The sequence below is a fragment of the Convolutriloba macropyga genome, chromosome 9 (genome assembly GCF_964194025.1).
Source record: "Convolutriloba macropyga chromosome 9, txConMacr16.3, whole genome shotgun sequence".
Classification (NCBI taxonomy): domain Eukaryota; kingdom Metazoa; phylum Xenacoelomorpha; order Acoela; family Convolutidae; genus Convolutriloba; species Convolutriloba macropyga.
This window is the reverse complement of record NC_134476.1, coordinates 13,310,661-13,336,397: the sequence shown is the minus strand read 5'-3', so window position 1 is coordinate 13,336,397 and position 25,737 is coordinate 13,310,661. Positions and strand designations below refer to the sequence as shown.

Here is a 25,737-nt window from a genome sequence, read left to right as displayed (position 1 = left end):
GTTTGGTTTATTCGGTGAGCAATCAGGAAATTGCACCAATTCCGAAGCGCCCACGAACAACTGATCCTGTCAGAGAGAGAGAGAGAGAGAGAGAGAGAGAGAGAGAGAGAGAGAGAGAGAGCGAGAGAGAGAGAGAGAGAGAGAGAGAGAGAGAGAGAGAGCGAAAGTGTAATTCAAGAGTAGGCTTCACAACCCCCATGAGTAGAAACATCCTTCGGGCTACCAGCGGTCAGTCCACCTGACCCGCGAATTAGAGCTCGCCTCCAGACTACGAGTATGATTATGCTGAGTATGAACGGGAAGTCAGCATGAATGTCTTTGATGCAGAGAACCAAACTTAAAGTATTTTCAAAACCCTTCAAACAATTTAATTTTATTTTGTTTGCCTTAATTTTAACTTCATGTAATCTCATTTTAGTTGTCTCTGTTTTATGTATCACTCAATTGTGATACATTAGTTTTTATATCTGTACAATTTCATTCTATTCCATTGTTAAAAAATCATTCGTTGACTACATTCAAACCCACTCATTTGCGTCACTTTTCTTGTTGAAATTTGTATGGTCAGTTTGAATATTCTGTACATCTCGTTCAACTGCTCCTTTAATTCTAAAACCTGGAAAAGCACCGTGTTTCCAATCCGAAAACTAGTTTTGTTATTGTTCCAGTTCAAAAAAATTGCTGCGGTTATTGTTCCGTAAATTATTATTAATACTAACCAATAAATATGTTATTTATACTCCAATTCTAATAACATATATAGTCCTCAAATTTTGTTGGAGCCACGGATATGTGTTATATACATATTAGAAGATTGAAAATATGTAACGAATGATGGATTCTCATAAAGCATCCTGTTCATCCTTTAACTCTTAGTTATTCAATGAAGTTTCATTCAATTTATTCGTGATGTCAGTTGCCTGTAAAAACTCTCCTGTTTGGGACTGCGAATGGTTTGTTAGTGAAATCGCGTCAGCATTCCCTAACTAGATAAAAAAATTGGAATTGTAATATTATTCCAAACAAACCTTGAAAGGTGTAATCTCAAGCTATTTTTTTACAGTGTATTCGCACCTCGAATACAGTACTAGAAACAAGCATTCGCTCTTCAATTACATGTCTTACGGACTAAGGTATCACAGACCATACAAATCAAAAAACTTTGATTTCTTATCAGAAAATTTAATTTCGAAAAAAATACACAGCTGTAAAAAGGCTATATCCTAACCACTTTTTCAACTTGGAAGAAAAACGGTTGCGCTGTAAAAGTTTTTATTGATCGCCAAATGTTCCAGGTCTATTTTAAGCGTATTTACACTCTGGGTCACAATTCCGAAGAACCGTTCGAATTTTCTGAAACTTTTTTCTCGAAGTTCAAAGAGAGCACTTCGCAGCCTACGGGAGCCCAATAATAGCAAAAAGAATACATGAAGCGGCTCCCATTGACTTTTTATTGCTCTGGGGAGGGCTGGGTAGTAAATACCTCCAAAACGCACTATTGAGGAACATATTGCTAAAGCAGCACTCTTTGCTTGCTATAAAGCTGATTGTGGACAGGGACAAAATTATCTCTAAAACACCGAGTTTTTTTCTTTTTATTCTAAATTGTTTATGGTTCATTTATTTTTCTTATTCTCTCTATAATTCTTCAAAAACTAACCAACTATAAACATTAAACAATTTTCGCTATAGTATTTAAGACAATTAGAAGAATGCAGAGCAAACTGAACAAGTGTGAAACTGTGGAGAAAAACGGATGGGAGTCGTTTTAAAAAAGATAAATTTGTCTAAAATCTTCAAACTCAAAAAAAATCTGTTGTATTTTTTAATGGTTTGAGAAAGTGACCGACAAATTAGACAAAAACCAAAAGTCTGAATAAACCAAAAAACTGAAATAAATATTATTTTTGAATTAAATTTATAAACTTTGACCAATATTTGGGCTTAGATATTTAGATATTGAATTGAATTTGGTTCAGGTTTTCGCCAATGTTGGAGCAAAAGTTTTTCCACAGAATATAATTCCTGAGTTTTGTCTCTGTAGTGAGATTCTAAACAAAGATAGCATTAAATTGACGCTGCATATGCTAGTACGGAATAAGGCGATATTATAAGTGAAAATGTTCATATATTGCAATAATTAAATAGATCTTGTTAGTTAAACGATGGACTTCAACATGGAGCATGTTAATGATACTTTGTCAATCTGTGATATAATGATCAAAATAGTGTACTCAATTCTATTGACATCCACATGTTAGTATGATATTTTAATGACTTTCAATGTTTCACTAAATCATAATATATCTCCGTCTGTAAGGAGATTTGTTCAACTTGTTCACATCAGTCAATTTTATTACTTTTATTCTTACTCTTCTGATAAATTTCACCGAATTCAGTTACTCTTCTAAACCACTAGTTTTGAAGTCGAAGTACTCTACTAGTGGAAACTGAGCAGCTTTCAAAGTTAGAAGCTCTGAATGAAAATGTTTCGGAATTCCATATCTCTATACCTAATCTACTAGCTCAAGCTAAAGATCTGACCACGGATTTGTGCCGCAAGTCCAAGTTTTAAATCCTGAGAAGTAATGGCAATTGCTAATCTACCGAGTGAGATATCACACAATCATTTGGATTTCTTTGCGCTGTTGGAAACTAAAACGTGGATCATATATTTTATGTGCTCAGAAAGGAGTATATCTAGCAATATTGTGGCAAGACTCCCTCTGCGCTACAATATCTTGCACGACTTCAACAAATAAGATTTCTTTGCAAATATCTACACAGGGCCTGCAAGTTTTATTTTGATCTAAACTCTAAACTAGGTGTCGAAGCACTGAGAAGTTTGGTTGGAAAAGCCTTGGCAAATCTTGGAAAATTTTTTTAAGCGCCACAAAGGCATTTAACAGTCTGAAGTTTTCTATTTTATTTTTACCTCATTCAGGAGCAATTTTTCCTTCATAATTGATCTTTTATACCCAAGTTGAGGTCTCAGACTGAATGGACCTCTAATCAGACCGTTCCATGCCACAATAATTTTGATAGGACCTTTCCAGACGAAATTTCTCCATGGGCCAAGTAATTTTCTCAAAAATAACAGGGGAAAAGTGTAGAGAGTGTAAAAAAATTACGCTGTATTTCTCCGCTTAACTAAGGGTGGAAGATTGAAACTACCAGATTGTAATTTAAAAAAAAAAGTGGAAGGAGATAGTGAAGATTGGTCCACCGATCGTCCCTATGTCGAACACGATACTTTCGATTTTTTTCATTAACCATTGCGCCAACTTCTACTACAATTTTACGTTTCATTTTGGTTATAGTGGTAACTCCATAAAAGTGTAATTTTTAATCAGATCGCCCTAAAATACATTTTTTGCAAAGAGTTTAAAAAGAGCGGAGAAAAGAGCGTAAGCACAGTGTAATTTTTAAAATTTTACTCTCACACTTTTCCCCAATAAAGAGGAGTGGAACTTTCGTTACAATCTAATTCCAGCTAATTAGGGTTGCATTAAGGGTTGAACCTGGGCCCGGGCCATTAACAGAATAAAAAGCGCTCAAAACCCCGTGTGCGCTCGGAGTGTCCTCGAAGTTGTCTCTGATCAGAATTTTCAGACGGAAATGGCCACTAATCAGACTGAAATCAGACGGTTGTCAAATTTTTTGTTCGATATTGACCCAGAACAAAACTAAGCCATTGTCCAGGCGATTTTGCACTCTAAACGAACTTTGATTATGCGTAGGTGCGCTCAAAAAAGTCCTCTGATAAGACCTTACCAAAAAGAACTGACCGCTGATTAGACCTAAACCAGGCCATTAACTTATGTCCCAGGTTGACTACCTTAGACGACACTTTGAAAACATACTAAGGCTTATACGCTGCCGTCAAAAACATACAAAATTATGTACGGCGCCGTTTAACGCCGTAACAGGCAACGTAGAAAAATAATCTAATTACCAATTTCTAAAGCTGGACTTCTCAAAAGCGATATTCAATTGAACGCGTACTTTATAGTCGTCTCTTTTAAATAATTTATTGGTACTCGTTTTAACTTTTCTGACCATTGAAAAATTACAAAACTTAGTACCGCGCTGTTTAAGGCCGTATTGAATTTTGTAAGGTAACTAAGGTATTGTTTTCAAACTATGAATGGTTCTAAAAATACTCTCGAAAGGTCATAAAATTTTGTCCCGAATTAGTTTGATAATACAAAATCTCTTGTTCCCCTGATAAAGCTGGGCCAGGCTTTCGAAATCTTCTTAAGTTTTGTTTTTTGAATAATTATTTCTCTAAGTATTTCCAGCTGTCTTAAAACATCAGTTCCATTAGATTCAAGTATTAGTAGACCACGCGAGATCTGACCAATTGTAGTCGACTTTCAATATAACCTTTTCCTCATACATGATATTTTTTTTTTAATTCTGGTACTGGGCATAAGTCTTTAAAACTCCGAAAAAATGACCTGACAAAGGACTGAATTTTTTGAAAGGCTTGTTTGATTCGATATATTTGACTACCATGAAAAGTTCAAAAATAAACTTTTTTTTGCTTTTGAAGTAATAAATGGGTTTCAGTACCTTGAATTAAGAACCTTGAACCTTGTTTCTACTGAATGAATTGTTTTTAATGTGGCCCACTCTAGCTGCACATCAGTACCCGATGCTGACATCTACTTGATGTAGTATTCTCATAGTAAATTAGTGGATTCATTTTTAATTTTTCTCGGTCACCAAGAGCAAAATTGCGTAACCTTTGACCGTTGATCATTATTCTACCCAGTCTGCACACTTATTGAAAAGACGGACTTGGGTCATAAAGTGGTATGGCATCTTTTTTTGTTTTCATGTTTGCTTTGTTAGGTGCACTGACTCCTCTAATATATAGCCTCTTTTTGTAAATACATCTCTAAGTTGAATTTTTTCGGTTAGTTATCACTACTAGACCTGTCTAAGTCGAGAAAGAACCATAATTGAGGTAGAAAAGGCTCCGTTAAAAATCACCCCGGTAAAATTTAATGACTGTGGATAGCATCTGCTTGGAATCAAATACCAGTTCATTCGTGCGGACAACGGTGAAACAGAACCGATCATGATTTTTAGCTCACATTTTTTGAATTTTGTAACCAATTTCAACATTTTAGGTAGTTAATTTCGCGCAAATTATGCCGACAGATTCGTTTAAAGGCCCAAATCTTGATTCTAGAATTGGACAATTAATTAGTTAAGAGTCAGTTTTACAATAAGCATTAAGCATCAACAGTAGCATGTTCTCTGCTGCCCTTTTCTATTATTACCCACATTTCAGGCTGTTCATTTTGGGAGCATGAATGTTCTTTTTTTGGCGACTATTGCCATTTTTTCGCGTTGTTAATCTTTTACGTGAAACCACCAATGCAGCCAATATTATTCAGGCTATGGTCAACCTGAAGATATGGTTAAGCACGCGCTGAAAAACAGATTTCTGGATTAAACAGCAAGGACTTTCTGGATTAATCATCAATTAGAACACCTTCAATTTTCGCTTGTTCGACAAGTTTAGAGATTTAGAGAGGTCTAATTATGTAAAATAAAAATCAGTGATCGCGGCGAGTAAAAATTTTGTTTCGGAAAAAGGAATTCTAATATGAAAATATTGAAAAAATGGAAACCATTCTACTTAAGATTAGTTGAATAGTACCAAAGATCAAAGCTCTTATCTAGTGTTTTAAATAAACAATTATGAAATTGTGGAAATAATGGGATTCATTCACAGATGGGTGTCCTGTTGATTAAGGAACATAACAGATGTTGTCACTCCATTGTACTTTCACGCTCCATAGATCAAGCAAAATAGTTGAGTCCAGAATTACTGGACATACTTTGCAATTATCTTACAAAATTTTATCTATCCAGTCAACAATTTATTACTTGATGTAGTTTTTTAATAGGATTTGGAATCTCTCAAGATCTTAAAACAAATTTCCAAAAAAATTCCTGTAAAATTGTGTTTTCTTTTTGCTTAAGACAAAATGAGCAAATTCGCTCCCAATATTGATAGTTTTTCTCCGATTCTATGAACCTTACTTAAATTATTACTTTTACCAAAAAACATTAATTTGCTACATATCAATATAGTTGTACTAATATTAATTATTGTTCACATATACCAATAAAACCTCAAAACGCAGTTTGGTAACTGCAGCCGTTAAAGTTGTTCACTTCCAAACTTGAGCTATTCGAATTTTCATACAAATCAGTTTAGGGTTATCAAAAATGGCGGACGAGGAGCAAAGTTTCGAGAGAGGCCAGGAACCCCTGGTCTTTGATAAATGCCCAGTGGCACGGTTGAGGAACTACGCAACAAATGATTGTTTTCCTATAAACGGCCCTAAATCTAATCTGTATCAGGACTGCCGACATCAAGTGTGCACTAACACTTATATGTATTACTCCCCGTACATCAAAACTGATAGCTCCAAAAACTGGCCTTTGCCGGACTTCACTACCGATCAAGTCGTGAAAGAATCGCGTGATTTCTTGAAGATCTACCATCAAGACAAGCAAACTTCGAAGGATGATTACGAAGAACGGCTGAAAGAAATCGAAGATGAAATCCGATTGACTGGAAATGTCAGTTACTCAACTGACGAATTAAGATATGGTTGCCAGCTCGCTTGGCGAAACGCAGCTCGCTGTATTAACCGACTCTACTGGCAAACTATGGACATTATAGACAGACGAGATGTCAAAACTAACGACGAAATGTTCCATGCAATTTGTGACCATATAAGGCACGCTTACAATGGTGGAAAATTGGGCGCTTCCGTTTTGGTTTTGCCGCTCAATTCGCGAATGTGGTCTTCGCAGTACTTGCGATTCGCTTGTTATGAGCAAGAAGACGGAACTCTGCTGGGAGACCCATCCAATCAGGAACTGACCAGAATTGCTGTGAAACTTGGTTGGAACAAACCGACCAATCAGCGAACACAATGGGATCTGTTGCCTATAATCGTCCAATCAAACGTCGAAGAGCCTCCAAGTTGGTACGAACTCCCTGATGACTGCAAACCAATCGTGTACCTGTCACACCCGGAACCCAAATATGACGTTGCAATTAAGAAACTTGGGTTGCGGTGGGTTGCGCAACCTTTTGTCGCTGACAAGGCAATTGAGATCGGAGGTATGGTTTTCAAGTCAGTACCTTTCAGTGGTTGGTTTATGCAAACAGAAATTGGAAGGAATCTTTGCGATTTACAGAGATACAATTTTATTCCTCAATTGGCGGAGGAAATCGGAATGGACGTTACTTTAGCCGCTAGCAGTCAGCTGAACATTGACCGATTGTATGTTGAAGTGAATGCTGCAGTTTTGCACTCATTTCAGAAAGCACAGATTACGATCACAGATCACCACAATGCAGCAGAGGGATTCATGAAGTTCTTGAAACAGGACATCGCAGATAGAGGTAACACACCTCGGAGAATTCAAAACTTGCGAAATTTTTATTCCTGCGAGTCAAGTTTTCTTATGATCATAGCTTTCAATTGCAGGTATTGTTTTTGGTAGTTTAGGCAAAAATACCATAGTCGAGACCTGGAATTATTAAAAGACCGTCCTCGACAGATTTAAGGTATGAAAAGCTGAAAAGACTGTCCTCGACAGATATTGGGTATGAAAAGAATTTGTCTGGACCCAATGTGATGTCCTGGACTTTGGCTGGAACTAAAACAACCGTCCTAGAGTTTGGCTGGAACTAAAACATACGTCCTGGAATTTCGCTGGAAAATAAATGTGTTCTGGAATTTGGCTGGACAATAAAGGTGTTCTGGAATTTGTCTGGACCTAATGTGATGTCCTGGAATTACGATCACGACCGTTATAATGACCTGTTTTCAATTTCTTTCAAAGTTATAAACATGTAGCTCAATTGGTTAAGCATTGGGTAAGATTGGAGAAGGTCACGAGATCGAACCCAGGTGTTGTCGGAACTTTTTAATCTGCCTCATTTTTGCATATGAAAAGAATTTGGCTGGACTTATGGAAAGAATTAGCCTCGAATTTAACTGGGTCCTCGACCGCGTAATTCAATTCAATATTTACCCCCCCCCCCTGGAGTTAATATGTCTTTTCATAAATTCCAGGTCTCGACTAGGGTAGTTTAAAGCATAAACAAAGTACCCCGTGTGCGTTGTGTGGCCCTAGCCAGATTTTGATCAGACTGACCGGCATTGCGTACAGGGTTACGGTAACAGTCCATCCAGACTGAAATCGACCCTGAACAAACCAAAAATTAGCGTTCTGTAGAAACCAATGATAGTGCTTCGTAACAGGTTTTCTTTTCGCGTAGCCATTTCTCACGTTGTAAATCAGGTTCTGAAAAAGTGGATTTATGGTATTTATTGTATGAAAAAGACCACATTTTGTTTTGAATACTCACAATGAAGGTAAATCAATTCCAATTTGAGCATGTAATTAGTCTTATACCTTATTGCGCGAAGTTTATTTTTAATCAAATCACACCCAGTTCAAAGAATGAACCGTTTTGTGAACAGTGCTATGGATAATTGCGAAACTGATAATTGTCTTCTTAATCCACCTTTAGTTTTGAGGCGGATTTCTAAAATTAATCACTACTTAGACTTTCTTTAATTTTGGTCCAATTGATACAATCTTAGTTATTAGATAGTGTAATGGTGGGAAAACATAGCGCGTAGAAATTAAATCACTCAAGTCACTTACGTTTTGATTTAATTCACTTATGGTTTTCAAATTAACGATGGCTACAACAATTCAAATTTGAGCCTAGTTTTGGGTATATCCAATATTGAATAAAAGAAAAAAACGAAATTTGTTCAATCTAACTGATTTTCACCCACGCTTATTACCCTAATCTTAACTTGTTTGTGAAAAATAGAAACAGAATTGATTAAAATACTCCAGATAACTGACATGATTCATCAATGTATCAATTTTTTGTTTCCGAGTTTCTGAGACAATGAAAATTAAAGATTTTTGTATGTACAAAATAATGTTTCTGAAGTTTTTTCGCAAGTTTTGATTTATTTCACTTCAAGGGAACACACCTTGTGATTGGGTATGGATTGTGCCCCCAATTAGTGGGGGAATGAGTTTGACTTTCCACCAGGAAATGATGAATTACCTGGTAAAACCATGCGTTCTTGACCAGCATGAACCCTGGACGGCATACTTTGAAAAAGTCAAGAGAAAACAAGGCAGAAAGTCACTCTTCGCGGCTAACAAACAATGGAAACTGATGGAAAATTTGTTGACACCACTTGGGCTAGCTATCAAAACACTAAACAAACGGACTTTGATCATAATTTTGTATGCGTCGACTACGGGAACTGCATTTTCGTATGCTAAGCAGATGTCAAAACGTCTTTACAAGGAAGGATACAGAGCGAAGCTTGTGGAACTTGACAAGTTTATTTTCAAACAGTTTGAGCAAGAAAGCTCAATTCTATTCATTATAACTTCGACTTTTGGTCGTGGTAATGCGCCGAGTAACGGGCTTGAAACCGAAGATTGGATGGCGGAAAAAATGAGCGCAGTGGAATCGGAACCGGGATCCAAACAACGGGGTTCATTGAAGCATTATTTATATGCAGTTTGTGCAATTGGTTCCAAGGCATACGAGGACTACTGCTTGTTCGGAATAAACTTGGATTCGGCTTTGGATAAGCTTGGATCGCACAGAATCGCTTCGTTGGGATTATGCGACGGCCTGGATAACCAATACAAATCTTATTGCAAATGGGAATCGGAAACAATCTCAGCCTTGAACAAACTATTCCCTGTGGACACTGACAATGACAAACCTACAAATGACACATCAGATATCGATGATCAAGATGACGATGAAAATCTGGACGGCAAACTGAAGATAATTGAACTCGAGTTTTACGACAAAGTTCCAGAGATCAAACCAAACATGGCACCCTATACCAAAGACAACCCCTACGTAGCAACGGTTACTATGAACAGGGAGTTGATCAAACGAGACATTGGAAGCCAAAATGATCATTCCGTTCGACAAATTGAGTTCGAAATAGACTCGAAAGTTCATTATTTACCAGGCGATCACGTGTATGTTTTCCCAGAAAACCCAAAAGAATATTTCGAGGAGTTACTTCAAAGATGTGGTATGAAACCGGAGGACCCAAATCTGGACAAAGCATGCTCGCTGTCTGTGTTATCTGACAATAATTTCTGGACTTTGCGTGACCTTGGAACCCAATACTTTGATTTAGTGTCGCCTTTGAGACCGCCGGCGTTGGACTTTTTATCAGGTAACTTTCGATATGACACTAGTACAAAGTTCTAACTCGAAATAATCGTTAACGAAATTAGTTAACATGCGACAGTTTGAAACGAAAGTTCCTTGATGATCATGTTTGATCTACTTTGTAAAAGCTTTCAAATGTAACGAAACTAAAATTTCGCAAGAAGAACCCCAAATAATTATTGGGCTCAAAAATTGCTCGACAAATTCAAGAATTAAGAATTAAGCATTTTTCAAGTTAAGGCGCCCAATTTCTTTTAAAGCTAATATGAGACTGTTCCGACTGTTTGTCCTTAACGTGTAGTGATATTTCGTGATTTACAAGGAATCGTTTGTTTTTGATGGTTATTGTGAATTATTTTTGCAAGCAAATAGCTTGGGGGGGGGGGGGGGGGTGGAAAAAGTTACCCTATAAATGAATCGACTTCATTGATAATTTCATATAGGGTTTGCATCTGTCAGTGAGGAACAGAGGAGACTCGAGGAACTTGTTAATAGCTCCGAGGCATACTCGAATTGGGCTCAGAACTTCCCGACCCTGCTAGAGACGCTCAATGAGTTTCCTTCGATCCAAATTGTTTTTGACAAACTTATTCAGGCACACTGCTGTTTGATAATATCACAGTTTGTTTTTTTGCAATAAGTAGATAATAAATTCGACAATATTTATAACACCATATTAAGAACAATTTAAAGCTAGATGTAGAATTAGAAGCGTGCTATATTTCCTATATAGGTAGTCAGAAGATAACTTCGCGTTTAACTTGAAGCATCTTAAAGCTTCCAACGTGCGTGTTTTAAGCAAAAATACCGCTAGTCTAGACCGTGACCTATGAAAAGACAATGCTCGGCCAAAAATTGGCAAACCATGCTAGACCCAAAAGATCTATGAAAAGAACTTTGCTATACTTTATTAATCGCCTCGACATTTTTGTCGACAAATTTTGTAGCGCTAGGCGTTTGCTTGACCCAAAAAGTTCAACTGGAGTTCTGCTCAGCCAAACTTGGTCTCTGGACTTTTCTCCGACCAGAAATTTTGAGGAGTAAAAATTGTGACGAGCAGAAGTTAATCATAAGTCAAGAAAAAGTCTTTTCATGGGTCTTTTTTGACCAGGTCAAAAATATTGTCAAATCATGGGTCAAGAAAAACTCTTTTCATGAGTCTGCAGTTTGCCTCAAAAATATTAGGTGCATTTTTACTGCACAATTTTTCTTATAATGCAGTCGGCATGTATGCTCCTTCACCTTTTGCTGTTCTGAAGAACCGTCAATCTGTCAAAATAAATGCATTTTTAAAAAACTGATAATCCATATCTTGGAAGGGAAAACAACAAAATAACGACCCACTTTCGTCATGTCTAGAGAAAATGTGGAAAGAAGGTCATTACCATTAAACTACTCAGTTTCATTCAATGAGGTATTGAGTCAATATAGTCCAGCAGCGATAACTGCTTTATCTGAACAAATTTTCTCAAGACCTTTGGCAGTTTTCAAACAGTGTTCAACTGTGTCAATATGGACTGCAATGGTGCAATGCTCCATTGCTGCTTCAGTATTTCAGTATCCAATTTAAAAATATATATACATGTTGTCCAAATTGGTAATAAAGCAGACTCAGGAAAAGAACTTTGCTCGACTCATGAAAAGACCATGCTCGACAATAAGTTCATATGAAAAGATTTGGACCCAGGAAGACTTTTGCTGGACTTTAACTAAAAACCTCGACTGTGTAATTTTGGTCTATATGGAACCCATACTAGACTAATTGGGTTTTATCATAAGACTAGGTCTTCACTAGGGACCTGACTCGGCACTACGTCACTTCGAAATTCTGACCGCATCCTAAACCGCTTCGCAGTTCTTGATAGTTGTCTGACGTTCGCAGTGACTTCAAGCAGAGTCACGTAATCTAAACTTACAATCAATTAATTTGCTATCTCCGATACTTTTATGATATAGACAACAGATTGCATTTGTTTTGAATAGCTCCACAAAGAGTGATCAGCAATTCTATATCAGTACCAACATATAGGACTTCAATTAAAACTTTTCTCTATTTTTGAAGTGTACCATAACTTATCAAGTCAAAACGTAGATCTTTCCAGATCTGTCGCAGCATGAGCATAACATTTGTGCTTTACTTTGACTTAAGAGTCGTCGGAATAGATTTTCGTTCTTCAATTGCCGCAGCAGTTGATATTTGTGCTTTATTGTGTATAACTACCGTCTCATTTGCAGCTTAGCCTAAAGAGCACCGGTTTATTTTCCTGATAAAAAGGATAACTTTACAATTACATACTAATTGCAGAGTCCAATTTCACATTTTTATTGTTATTTTGTTCAAAAATCGAAAACGGTCATAAAATGACTCTAATTGTATATCAAAAACAGTAGTCATAGGGGTTTCAAGACTCAAGGTCTGGGGTAAATAGCGAAAATCTCTTGCCAAGCACGTTCACAACAAGTCGCAAAAAACAATATCTGACAGAAAATGGTTCTTTCAATAAATTTTGAAAAATTGCGTAAGCTTTTCTGATTTTAGAATTGATATACCAAATACAAATGTAAAAACTTCAACAAGATTTTAATTTTGGTTTTGCGCTTTTTCACCGTTGATTTTTGTCCGTTGAACATCAAATTAAAAACTTGACTAATCAATTGCTTCTTTTATGAATATTGATCTCTGCATATAAAGTTCCACTTTTGAGGTAGCTCAACAAAATCTCTCAACTAAAGTATTTAGAGTTGATTTTTACACCAAACTTCAGTGGTCTTAAAAATAGTTGATGAATTTGTACTGCCGAATTTGATGCAAATATATACCTGTCTATTGCTAGAAGTTATGGGCGGAGAAACTGATGTCGAAATTTTGCTATTTGGGGTGCCGACAAAAGAAAAGGATTTAGTCGGACGGTTTGGGTATGGGTTTGGGAAAATACTATGGGCCGATCTTTTTTTCTTTTTTTATTAGTGTCGTCCGGGTATTTCAGTTAGACAATTTCATATGCCTTCCAAACAGTTGCCCTCTCAACCTGGGTTTCCTTTTAAGGTTCTCCCTGTTTTGCAACCCAGACCCTATTCCATCTCATCTTCACCCAGAACAGACCATAATAAAATCCAGATCACTGTAAGTGTGGCCGAGTACCTCACCCCCGACAAGACCAAACGTAAGGGTCTCTGCTCAAACTTCCTACAGGGTGTCAAAACCTCTTCCGAGATACGACTGTTCGTGAACCCAAACCCACATTTCCGACTTCCAGGCCAGGTTGCCCCGGCTAGATTACCAGACGTTGACTGCTGCAGTCTAACCCTCAACACCCCACTTTTGTTGTTTGCAGTTGGTTCCGGACTTGCCCCTTTCCGGTCGTTTTGGGAAGAAATAGTTGCTCTAAGCAACAACAAAGAACCTGGAAAGGTAGATCGAATGTTGTTCTTTGGTTGTAGGACTCCAAACGACTTCTTATATCAAGACGAATTGACAAAACTGGCAGGAAATCAATTGATTACGGACCTTGTGCCTGCATTCTCCCGCGTGAATCCCGAAGAAAAACGATATGTCCAGGACGAGATGATGGTCCACCAAAACAAAATATATTTGATGTTGGTCGACAAGAAAGCGTTTGTCTATTTATGTGGTTCAGCAGCTGCGTGTATGGCGATTGAGAAAGCTCTGGCTACCATTCTATCGTCTGGACAGGGAATAAACTTGACGTTTGAACAGGCACGGGACCGGATCAGAAAAATGAAAAAGAGTGGAAGAATTCAGGTTGAAATGTTTGGCTAGCATTTCGAAAAAGTTCTGCTCGTTGTTTTATGATTCTATGATACGTTTGATTTATAGGTATAGGAATTCTATAATATGTGTTTTATCAGTTTTTGTTAGTGTTTTCTGTGTATTAACTTTTAACGTCTCTAATTTGAAACGGCAACAATGTCACCAAATTCTCTTCGATGCAATTTGTTAATTATGTATACTTCAGGCTGCTGTTCATATTCTGCACCCTTTAGCGGAGATTTCGCACAAATATTTTTGGTTTCAATATATGAAATATTTTTTTGAAAAATATGGTTCAGTTTGTCTTACCAGTAGATATAATTTTTGCATTTTCTTTTAACTCTCAAACCCTGTGTAGTTTAGATGACTGATTGTATTTATTCAGTTGGTGGTGTAAATTTGTAGCGTTGTGTAGATCAGGAAACCAACTTTGTGTTGTTTAATCCAGAAATGTACATTTACTTTTTGTTATGGCCCAGATTCCTAACTAAGCACAAGGCCAAATTAAGCAGTGAAGGTAGAATAGCACGACTAGCAATATTTAATGCTACTGCTGCGATCTTAAAAACTGATTTTCTTTAAACATATGACGAAATGGCAAAAAACCGCGCCTAATTCTTTTTGATAAACATTTTAGCTTTCGATCAATATACTTTACATGAAGCTCCGATAAAACATTGATGACCAGAAAATTTCACTTTGTCAACAAACATAGTTAGTAACTATTATTAGTAGGTGATTGTCAAGCATGAAGTGAAACTCAAACTCGAATTAACCTCATTATCAGCAAAACAGCATTTCGACATATCAACCACTTCAAAAAACGATTATAAAAATGCATCAAGTTTATTACGATTGGTTTGCGAATCGACATGTTGTTGATACAGAAAATTCAACAAAACTTCTAATTGGTCAATAATCTTCCTAAGACATCAGATCTAGACTGCAAAAGTGACGTTATGGAAAACGGTTTACATTTTGCCGACGTCGTCATCTACGACTAATCAACTATGCAATTCTGACATGTAAACTGGCGAGAATAGCAACATAAAAGGAGCTTGAAAACTAACACAAATGAATTGAAACTCTTTAATTCTGCCATAATTAGCTAACACATTGCACATTTTGACTCTATTTATTAGTTCATCTCAAAAAAATAAAGAAGGACGAGAGTTTTCGAAGCTACGAAGAACAAAATCGTTCACTACACTTCTGTTTTGTAATAGAACTAGTCAATATATCTTAAAAAATTGTACCTCTTCATGCTTTCAGTCAAACCAATGGTGATAATTTTTGCGGTGATAGTTTCCTTCTGTCTGTATATGTGTGTAACTATATGTGTTCGTTTATCTTTGTGTGCGTGTTGGTGTTTTTGAGACTTGAAGAACGGTATTGAAGAAGTCGTTTTTTATTTTTAATCACTAACATTGGATTGAAATTTGGAGCAAGAAATCACAAGCATGAAAATATTTAAGAGTGACTTTGGAGCTGAACAAAATTATTGAGTGCGTTGAAAAGAGAATGGTTTTTGTTCAAAGCGGTGTTTCCAAGTGGGCGAGAAATTGCGGTGTTAAAATATTTCAAAATTTCTATAACCGAGCAAAGTTTTCATGTTCACGTGCGGCCCTTTCAAACAATTTTCCTTAATTTCTCTGGTTTAGAATTTTGATTATAATATTGTATTATTTCCAGTGTTGTTTGAAAGTGGTTTGTAGGTTTCTTGTAATGTATTTCAGTTATTTTATTGAAATTTTGACGAATTTTAGCCATTTTTCGCTGAATTTTTTTACTGTTCTTTGTTGCTTTAAAGTGCCTTTCTGTAGAATTGAAAAAATTGAGAATTGAAAAAAAATGAAAAAAAAAGGAAAAATGAGAAAAAATGCACTTTTTTTGTACTTTCTATAATCTTAGCCGTTTTCTTAGCCCATTTTGGTATCCCTTTGTTTTGCGACCGGTTTCACACTCTTTTCTGTAAATGATCTTTCCTCTTTTGAATTTATGTGACCCTGTAATGCGAAAAAATTTACTTATTTCTTTTCTAGTTTTTAGTTGCTCACAAACGAGGTTTCGGGCAATTTTCTTAACGTGTTAGTCGTTTTAATACAATATTTTCGCTTGACCCTTTAATTTTTCGAGTGATTTTTGCGCTTTTGATGTTTTACGTTTTGAGCTATTTTAAATTTAAGCAGCTATACTGAAGTGGTGGCTGTTCAATACAAAAAGTCAAATGAAAAGCGCCAAAGTTGGAAGCATTTTTACATTAAACTTTGGTAGTGATTATGGAGGTATATAATAACCTCTAATGACATCATTTGAAACCTTTCTTAGTGAATTAAGTTACCCCAACCCCCCCCCCCCATTGAAGCAGGCTGCAAAAGATTTGCGCTCCAAAAATCATTTGAGACCAATTTTACCGACGTTAGTTGATTACGTGTTTGGTTCCATTTTTTATGAGATTTTTTTCCAGTATTTTTTCTGGTGATTCGTTGAGGTAGGTACTAGACGTCTGAATGGGTTGTTTCTTTGTTTTCTATGTAAAACTGTCTTCAAAATAAGTTATGTAAAACCGGGCTGCTATGTAACACCAGCTTCTATTCAATTCGTTGAAAAAACTGAATACAATTTATTTAAAACTTTCTGGATGTTTTTGATGTGGTAGCATTGTATTTATTTGACGCGATACAACTCAAGGCGGGTTGGTGAATTTTTTTTTAAAATTAGTTCCAACCAATCGTGATATGCGTTGTCAAACAGTTCAGAAATGTGAAAGTGGAATCATTAAAATGACGATGTTGAGCGCGTAGAATTCATATAGCAAAAACTTTGCAATTTCGTCTTTCCTTATTGCGATTGCTTCTGGGCATTTATCGATACGTTATTTCAATATTTTGAGATTATGGAGCAATAATAGAATTCAGAACTGGTTTTAACTATGACTTACTTCTTACTTGAATCAGACTTGTTCTTTCGATTGATTGAAAAGAGACAATTTCGATGTTTTCGCTTGACATATATGCTTCTAGTTTCATCTTCGACTGACTTCTATCCGGCCTAATGTCCAGTTAAAGATCAAATTGATGTTTGCAATACACATTTCTAGGGTTTACGATGCTCACACAAAAAAAATATATAGTTAACGTTTTATTTCTTTATCCTTTACTCAAGAGCTTAATGAATTTTAGATAAGAGCTTACAAAAGCGAGCTAAACATAACTGTTCAGTATCATGCGAAAATGTTTCAAGGAATTACCACACCAGAAAACAAAAAACTAGAATAAATTACATCTGGATTGTCTCTAATTAAGGTTGCTATTTAAAAACTTTCTCTATTCTCTTTCTCAAAGTACATCAATGCATTAATAAAGGGGCCACATGCGCTTTTACAGCCACAAAATACATTGAAAAAAGCCAATGCACACACGATACAAATAAACTATAGCATTCATTTTAAATTGATTTTATTTGACAGCGTAAAGAAGTTTGAAAATGGCTCTATCTGCTCGAAAAATGAAATCTTTAAAATTTCTGTAACCGAGCCAAGTTTTTATTTTCACATGCGGCTCTTTCAAACAAATTTCTTTAATTTCTTTTGTTTAGAAGTTTGATTATATTTTTGGATTATTTCCACAGTTGTTTGGAAGTTGTTTGTAGGTTTTTTGTAATGTATTTCAACTATTTTATTGAAATTTGGGCGAATTTTAGCCACTTTTCGCTGAATGTTTCACTGTTTTTTGTTGTTTTAAAATGCCTTTTTGTGGAATTGAAAAAAAAATGACAATTGAAAAAAAAAGAAAAAGGGGAAATGCGAAAAAAATGCACTTTTTTGTACTTTCTATAATCTTAGACCCGGTTTCTTAGCCCATTTTGGCATCCCTTTGTTTTGCGACCAGTTTTACGGTCTTTTTTTCTTCAAAATGATCTTCCTTTTTCGAATTTATGTGACCCTGTGATGAGAAAAAAAATTAGTTATAACTTTTCTAGTTTTTAAATGCTCTCGAACGAATTTTCAGGCAATTATTCTTGACTTTTGCGCTTTTGATAATTTACATTTTGATCTATTTTAATTTTAAGCAGCTCGACTGAAGTGGTTGCGGTTCATTACTAAAAGTCAAACAAAAAGCGTCGAAGTTGGAGGCATATTTACATTAAACCCTGGTGGTGATTATAGAGATATATAATAACCTCTAATGACGTCATTTGAAGCCTTTTTTTGTGAATTTAGTTACCCTTCCCCCGCCCCGACTGAAGCAACCTGCAAAAAATTTGCGCTCCCAAAAATCGTTTGAGATCAATTTTTCCGACGTTCGTCGGTTACGTGTTTGGTTTCATTTTTTCTGAGATTTTTTCCAGTGTTTTTCCTCGTGATTCGTTTAGGTAACTACTAGACTTCTGAATGGGCTGCATCGTTGTTTTCTATGTAAAACCGTCTTCAAAATAAGCTATGTAAAATCGGGCTGCTATGTAACACCAGCTTCTATTCAATTCGATTGAAGAACTGAATACAAATTATTGAAAACTGTTTGGATGTTTTTGATGTGTTAGCATTGTATTTATTTGACGCGATGCGACGCACCGGAGGAGGGAGAATTTTTTTTTTAAATTTAGTTCCAACCAATCGTGATGTGCGTTGTCGAAAAGTTCAGAAAGGTGACAGTGGTATCATTATAATGGCGATGTTGGGCGCGTTGGATTCAAATAGCAGAAATTTTGCTGGAATTTCGTCTGTCTTTTTTGCTATTGCTTTTTTCTAGGCATTTCTCGATACGCTATTAGAACTGTTTAAGATTTTGGAGCAAGAGTTGAACTCAAAATTGTTTTATTACTATGACGACTAACTTGAATAAGACTCATTCTTTCGATTGAAAAGTGACTTTATCAATGTTTTCGTTACTATTGCCAAATATGCTTCTAGTTTCATCTACGACTGATTTCTATCTGGCTTAATGTCCAGTTAAAGATCAAGTTCATGTTTGCAATACACATTTAGAGGGATTAAGATCCGGTTAATGCAAAAAAAAAATTGTATAGTCAAACGTTTTAATTCTTTATCCTTCACTCAAGATCTCAACGAATTTTATATAAGAGCTAGAAAAAAGCGAGCTAAACATTATTCAGTATCATGCGAAGATTTCAATGAATTACCACATCAGAGCCAAAAAACCAGAAAAAAATACATCTCGGTTGTCTCTGGTGCATTTCAAATTAAGGTTTCTGTTTAAAAGCTTTCTCAAACTCTCTTTCTCAATGTACATCAATGCATTAAAAAAAGGGCCACGTGCGCTTTTACAGCCACAAAATACATTAAAATACGCCAATGCACGCACTATATAAATAAACTATACCATTCATTTTAAATCAATTTTATTTGACAGCGTAAAGAAGTTTAAAAATGGCTCTTACTTCTCGAAAAATGAAGACATTGGATCAGAAAATTCGCAACCAAATGGTACAATTGCACAAAAATCCCGAATCTCTGTCAATAGTTGAAAAATTTCAGTGGCTTTGCTTGGCTAAATACGGGGCACATGGATTTAAAAACCTTGCCTCTCTATTCAAAAAATTGGATAAGTCCGGCGATAACAAGATTGACGAAAAGGAATTTGTTTCTGGAATTCAATCTTTATATTTGGACAAGCTATCAAAACGCGAAATCAATTTGCTATTCAAAGAGCTAGATACGGATTCGAGCGGAGCAATTTCGATCAAAGAATTCAACGATAAAATAATAGCCCAATTTTTACCCGAAAAACGCCGAAACGAGGTCGAAAAATTATTCTCTAAAATCGATTACGACAAATCGGATTTTGTTGACAAATCAGACCTAATGAAAAAGCTTGATTTTTCCCGAAATGAAAAGTTTGTTTCCGGTCAAATGTCAAAGGAAGAATGTATTGATAATTTTGTTTCAGATTTCGAATCTGAAAACGGAAATAAAGATGGAAAAATTTCGATGGAGGAGTTTTTAGCGTATTATGCTGGAATTAGTTTAGCTGTAGACGACGATAATTATTTCCTTCTCGAACTTCAGAAGAACTGGAAAACTTTGAGCACGGTTTCTGAACGACAAAGGTCATGGCCTTTGAGCGAATCCTTCGCTCTTGACCTCTCAAAAACTCACAGTTCAACAATCCGACCCTCACCTCACAAAAGAGTTGACATCTCGCCTCTATCTTCACAAGTTTTAACTGATAGAAAAGCCCAAAGCGCACGAACGCTCAAGTCGTACGAGTTGAGAGAAACAAACCCAGGAACTCTCGGAAAACCGAAAGCGACAGTCGTATCCGGGTGTAAGAGGTCTTTATACCGAAGCGTTGCGTCCTCGTATGTTGACCGACATCTCTTTGGCAAGCCTCGAAATCAACAGTTGATGGAAAGCGATTGGCCCAAATTTGAATCACCGTTCATACCCAAAACTTGTGAACAAGAACCAAAACAGGGGCAGAAATCACGTGAAACAACATCGCCTTTGAAATGGAGTCCTGGGGCGACTTTCGATTGGTCGAATACATTAGAGGAAAATTCAGATGACATTGATAAGCCGAAAAAGTTTCCTGAAGCAATTCGAGGTCGGAACAATTGTCGGCTAAGAGCAAAATCGGCTTTCGAACCCTACAGAACACACAAAGTTGATTTGATCATGCCCGAATACCCAAATTTCATGTGTTTTTCAACCCTAGCAAACTGAATTCCAGTTACTGATGATAAGAACGTTTTATAGAGAATACATTTGTAGAAGTCATGCTCGAAACAAACTTAAGATAATTAAATTTTCTTTGTAAATAGTTTTTGTCAGAGCCAAAACTAAGGTGTGCTTGCCAGGCAGGAGATGACTGAAAATCGATAGACATTGAACTGGTTTAACTTTTAGAACAAAAATTAGAGTAATTACGTGCGAGATTTAGAAAAGCTCAGTAAGTTGAGCATAAGTTAATAATATGTGCAATTTAAGCTATAAACTTCTCATTTAAAAATGCAAATAATTGCTTAAAACGACGGAGAACTGCTGAAGTTATACGAAATTGACCTCCAAACTTAGAAGAGCATTTCCGGGCTGAATCAGCTCTTTTCATTGGTAAAAATTTAATTCCGTTCTGAAACATTGCTTCTTCAGAAAATTTTAAGGTTCCTTATGTGTAGTTTTTATTCATTATGATCAAATTGATGTGATGGAATCCACTCAGGCTTAACTTATCCTGTATATTTGGAAACATACACATACCCCAGCACAAATTCTGAGCAGAAGAATGACATTTGACGTTTTGGTAGCTTATTACTGGCAAGTACTATAGTAGTATACACACTACTTATACGTATGGTGATTTGTAGGCAATTACCACAAAGCCCATCCAGCTCAGTGCTTATGAATTAATACGCAAATCAGATGTTACAAGTTAAAAGTTACCTAGTGGAAGATGAAATCGCATTTAAAGCAATCCTTGTTGGCAAGAGTTTAGCCGAACACATTCATTTTTATGCAGTAAATTTTACTCAAAAATCAATGCTGGCCGGAGTAAATTGACCTGAACAGAGTACTGGCCATCCCAAAAAACAGAATGCCTCCAGATTGATTAGGCGCTGATTTCCTTTGACACGAATCTATCAATTCTTCAAAGAAAAAGGGTGTCTAAATATGTGACATGTTCTCTCATATTAATAAGAATTGGACTAAACAATTGTTTTCCTTAAGAAAAACTTTCTGGCTGAAATCTAGGGATTTACTTACGAAAAATTGGGAAACTTCTACCTGGATTTTTCACTGAAGTACTCTTAACAATTTCTGCCGTTAAGCTAAAATTGTTTCTATTTACAGTTCTAAATTGGTTCAAGGAATGAATATCACGCTGGTACTTAGAAAGACTCTCAAATACAGCCAAAATTTACAATTTAGAATTGAAATTCTATTTTTCATTATTTTGTAATGAGAAGTAATTGAGTTTCAGATCATGCCTGTTCTTCAAGTTTAACTATGAACATTTGACGAAGAGTCAGTTTTTTCGTAGTTGCACGATGTCTTGCTACCTAGCGAAAATATAATTTGCGAACAGTTGTTGGGAAAACGAGCTGACTGGTTCTCTCTACCTGCAAAAAAACTCTGCTACATACATTAATTTAAATAACTTCCCAACAAAAATTTTATAAATTGAGCGAAATTATAAAGTTCAGAACTCTCAGTTACAGTTTTAATATTTTGACTCTGATGGACGAAATTTACATTATATTTTTTAGTAATCCAGTCACAAAACTCAAAGAAATTAAGTGGATATTTTATTTTTGGCTGAGTAATAAGAAAAAATAGAGTAATTGTTAGTTCATCGTCATTTGAGGTTGTTGCTTCGACGTTCAACTCATTCCTCGATATTGTTGCCCAATACTTCGTAGATTGCATTCCGTTGTTTTGAAGTACATAGGCGTTCAAAATTTTGCTTAAACCCGTCGAGTACTGTCCTTTTTGTGTCGGTTTCGACAACTTTCGATGCGTTGGCTATAATTTCGATAGCATCCTGGTTCGGATAGTCGGCCATTCGTTTGCCGAGCTTCATTTTGTAAGTCGAGGGGTCCAAAATCAAGCGAAGCAACGCAAAATTCATTTCATCCGAGCTTTCGGAAATTTTAGCAATTTCTTCCAGCGTAGAACTTAATTCAGATCTGTCGGAATCTTGGGTGCTTTCATTTGTTAGAAAGGCCAAAATAAACCGGCAAATTGACGCTAAAAATGCTTGTTTTTCTTCACTGGTTATTGTCGACGAACCGTAATCATTTTCCTGGTTTTCCGAGAAATAAGCCAACAAATCTCGAGATTTATGCAAAGATAAGATGACGTCATTTGCAGTAAATGCTTTTTGCGTTCCGCAAAAATTGGCGTGATCTTCAATTAAATCACGAATTTGTGAACAGTTTTCATTGTTCACAACCGAATTATTAATCGCAAAATCATAAAATGACTGAAACTTTTTAGCTTCAGTTACATTTTTCAGATAGTTTCGAACACTGGTCAAAGTCATGCTATGATTTAAGCCCAGAATTCGCTTCATGATCAGGAATGTTTGAATATGAACGAAATCGAAGTCGAGGTTTTCGACCGCCTTTTCGAAACTTTCAAAACCCTCAAACTCGGAAACGGTTTCATTTTCGAACGGAAAGTTTTCCGAATTTTTCGCGCAACCGGCTTGAGCGCGTAAATCGTGTGCTTGTTTTAGCAGTTTAACTCCCTCTTTCGAAAAAGTTTTTCTGAGAAATTTCGAGCATGCCAATAATTCAAGAAATTCAATTTTATCTGCGTCGGAAATGAATTTGTTTTCATTTTCAGTGTTTACAAATTTGCCCATTATGAAATCGACTATAGCAGATGAGCCGTTTAGAGCTGTATAGGCGACTAAATTTTCGCCAAACTTGCTTTTCTGCCCCAAAAGTGTCGGATCCTTCTGCAAAAGATAATCCATTACGCAATCCGACTGATTCGTTGCGCAATAGAACGCCGCCGAGTAACCGTTTATGTCATCGTGACTCAATTCGGCTCCATATTCGATCAGAAGTTGCGCAACTTCTAAGTTCTCGTTTTGGCAAGCAACCATCAAAGGCGAAACATTTCCCGTTTTGGAAATTTCCAAGTTCGCGCCAGATTCAATAAGAAATTGAGCCATGTCGATGTTACCCGCGCTGCAAGCAGAAACTAAGGTTGTTTCTTTATTAGCCGAAACTTGGTTTACATCAGCGTTTTTCTGCAATAAGTGAGCGACAACGCTCAAATTTCCATTTGCTGCCGCAGTATATAGTGCCGATACGTTCTTAAGTTTAGTTCCTTTAGCACTCTCAAATTCTGCTAACTGATCCGTCGGAAAATTGAGCTCATTCGTCAAGTATTTCACGACAGCAAGATTTCCTGATCCACTCGCATGATGTAATAAACCTCGCTGGCCAATCGCGAAGTCCTCAAATTTCCATTCGGGATGCTCAGTTATGTAATTGATTATGTAATCCTTCACGAGCTTGTTTTCTCGTTTCGCTACCGAATCGAATAGTTGGGACAAAAATTTGTCTCCTGTCGACGTAATGTCAGTTTTTATCCACGAGTTGAAATTGGCAAACATTTTAATAATTTTTTTCGAGAATTATAACAATATAAAGTTAAGAGTTTAGCGTCTTTGTGATGATTTTGTCGTGTACGTAAAAATATACGCCTGCAATATAAAAGACTTTAAACAGGTGCGAGATAAAAAGCGTGTTCTGTTTGTCTATATAATTCTTGTTACTTCGCACAAAAGATACCAACGTTTAAGAATTGAAAAAAATGACTTGTAAAGTTTAAAGTCTTAAACATGTGTTGTTTAACTTGCTATTCTGAACGATTAGAACATAATGCTTTATGAATTCTGTAATTAAGCGAGTTCAATTCATTTGATAATCGGTGGGAACCTAAACTGATGTTTAACAATAGGGTTGTTCTATAAACAAAATTCGAGAAATTCGTTGAATTCTTTGAACAGTTATAGAACTCTAACAATGAATTTCACATTAAACGTTCGAATATTATAGCTACCATTTAGGATATTGGCTTCAAGCAACAATTTTGTGCTTAAGTTATATCAGAGTTTCAATTGGCTATGATAATTTGCTATTTTTCGTGAAATTAACCGAAATTTCAGTTGACATCCCTTTGTCAAAAACGAACAGTAATCGTGTTTAACAGCACAGAAGTCAGTAATGAATAAAATCGCATTTAATTTCAGCAAACAATTCCAGGAGCATCATTTGATGTGAATTATCGGTTAGAAAAGGTATCGGGTTGAGTTTTGACTGCGAACTCCACTGAGCGAATTGCAAAAGTAGCAGTTCAGTGATGGATTTTTTTTTCCTGGAGAACTATGTTCAGTTTTGGTGAAGACAGTATAATACTGAAAGGAATTTTTCTAGATTCCGAAGTTTCATTTCACAAATCTGCCCTCAGCGCAATAACTACCCGGCCAGTAGAAGCAAAAATAAACAAACCGAAAAAAAAGGAAAAGAAAAAACAATTTATTTGAAGAAAGATTAACCATCGCTTCCAGTAATATTGGCGCCAAATACGCACACGATTAGTGCACTATAAAATCCAACCTACGTTGACCTAAATCAGAAATATTAAAGAATAGAAAAATTAACAAAACAAAAAGTGCAATTCCATGAAAATACATAAAACCAATCAAAGTTTTTAAAATTGCAGACAACGAATTACTTTAGGTGTGGGTTAGTTGTTGAACATTCATGTAAATAATATTTGACCTTTTCTGGTATTCAAGGTTTTATTAAAAAAAGTTTTGTTTTGCTGTATATGTAAGTTGAAAATTCTTGAGCATGAAGTATATCATAATAAAACAATGTTAAGAGATCATTATGAGTATATCCAGATTACTGCACGTTGTGACGTAATTAATATAATGCTCCAACATTCAAGTGGAAAGTTTTGAAGGTATTCTTACAGATGTAAGCCCAATGAATCTCTTTCCAAAGTTTCGGAAGTGTTTAACAATTGAAAGTGGAGAAATTGCCAAACTGGAGTTGACGGTGGGAGTTGACCTGGATTCCAGGTCAACCCTGGTCTAGAACTGAATTCAAGGTGGGGATAAATTTTGAACTGAAATACACGGTCGAGGACCGCAAAAAAGTCGAGGCTAATTCTTTTGATAAGTCCATCCAAATTCTTTTC

The 25,737-nt window shown here is 36.0% G+C and overlaps 3 protein-coding genes across 3 annotated transcripts; 2 read left to right on the top strand and 1 right to left on the bottom strand.

Annotated features, from left to right (window-relative positions):
- The first annotated feature begins 6,249 nt into the window (after window positions 1-6,249).
- Window positions 6,250-14,063, top strand: LOC142346128 (nitric oxide synthase, inducible-like). Its single transcript, XM_075398633.1, has 4 exons — window positions 6,250-7,441; window positions 9,051-10,286; window positions 10,726-10,877; window positions 13,329-14,063. The coding sequence occupies exons 1-4, from the start codon at window positions 6,250-6,252 to the stop codon at window positions 14,061-14,063; spliced, it is 3,315 nt and encodes a 1,104-aa protein (XP_075254748.1).
- Window positions 14,064-19,351: 5,288 nt separating this feature from the next.
- LOC142346054 (uncharacterized) lies at window positions 19,352-20,834 on the top strand. Its single transcript, XM_075398542.1, has one exon. The coding sequence runs from the start codon at window positions 19,444-19,446 to the stop codon at window positions 20,737-20,739; it is 1,296 nt and encodes a 431-aa protein (XP_075254657.1). The 5' UTR covers window positions 19,352-19,443; the 3' UTR covers window positions 20,740-20,834.
- A 1,311-nt stretch (window positions 20,835-22,145) lies between these two features.
- On the bottom strand, window positions 22,146-24,442 carry LOC142345622 (uncharacterized). Its single transcript, XM_075397769.1, has 2 exons — window positions 24,371-24,442; window positions 22,146-24,232 (listed from the first exon to the last, which is right to left on the bottom strand). The coding sequence occupies exon 2, from the start codon at window positions 24,140-24,142 to the stop codon at window positions 22,400-22,402; it is 1,743 nt and encodes a 580-aa protein (XP_075253884.1). The 5' UTR covers window positions 24,143-24,232; window positions 24,371-24,442; the 3' UTR covers window positions 22,146-22,399.
- Window positions 24,443-25,737: the final 1,295 nt, after the last annotated feature.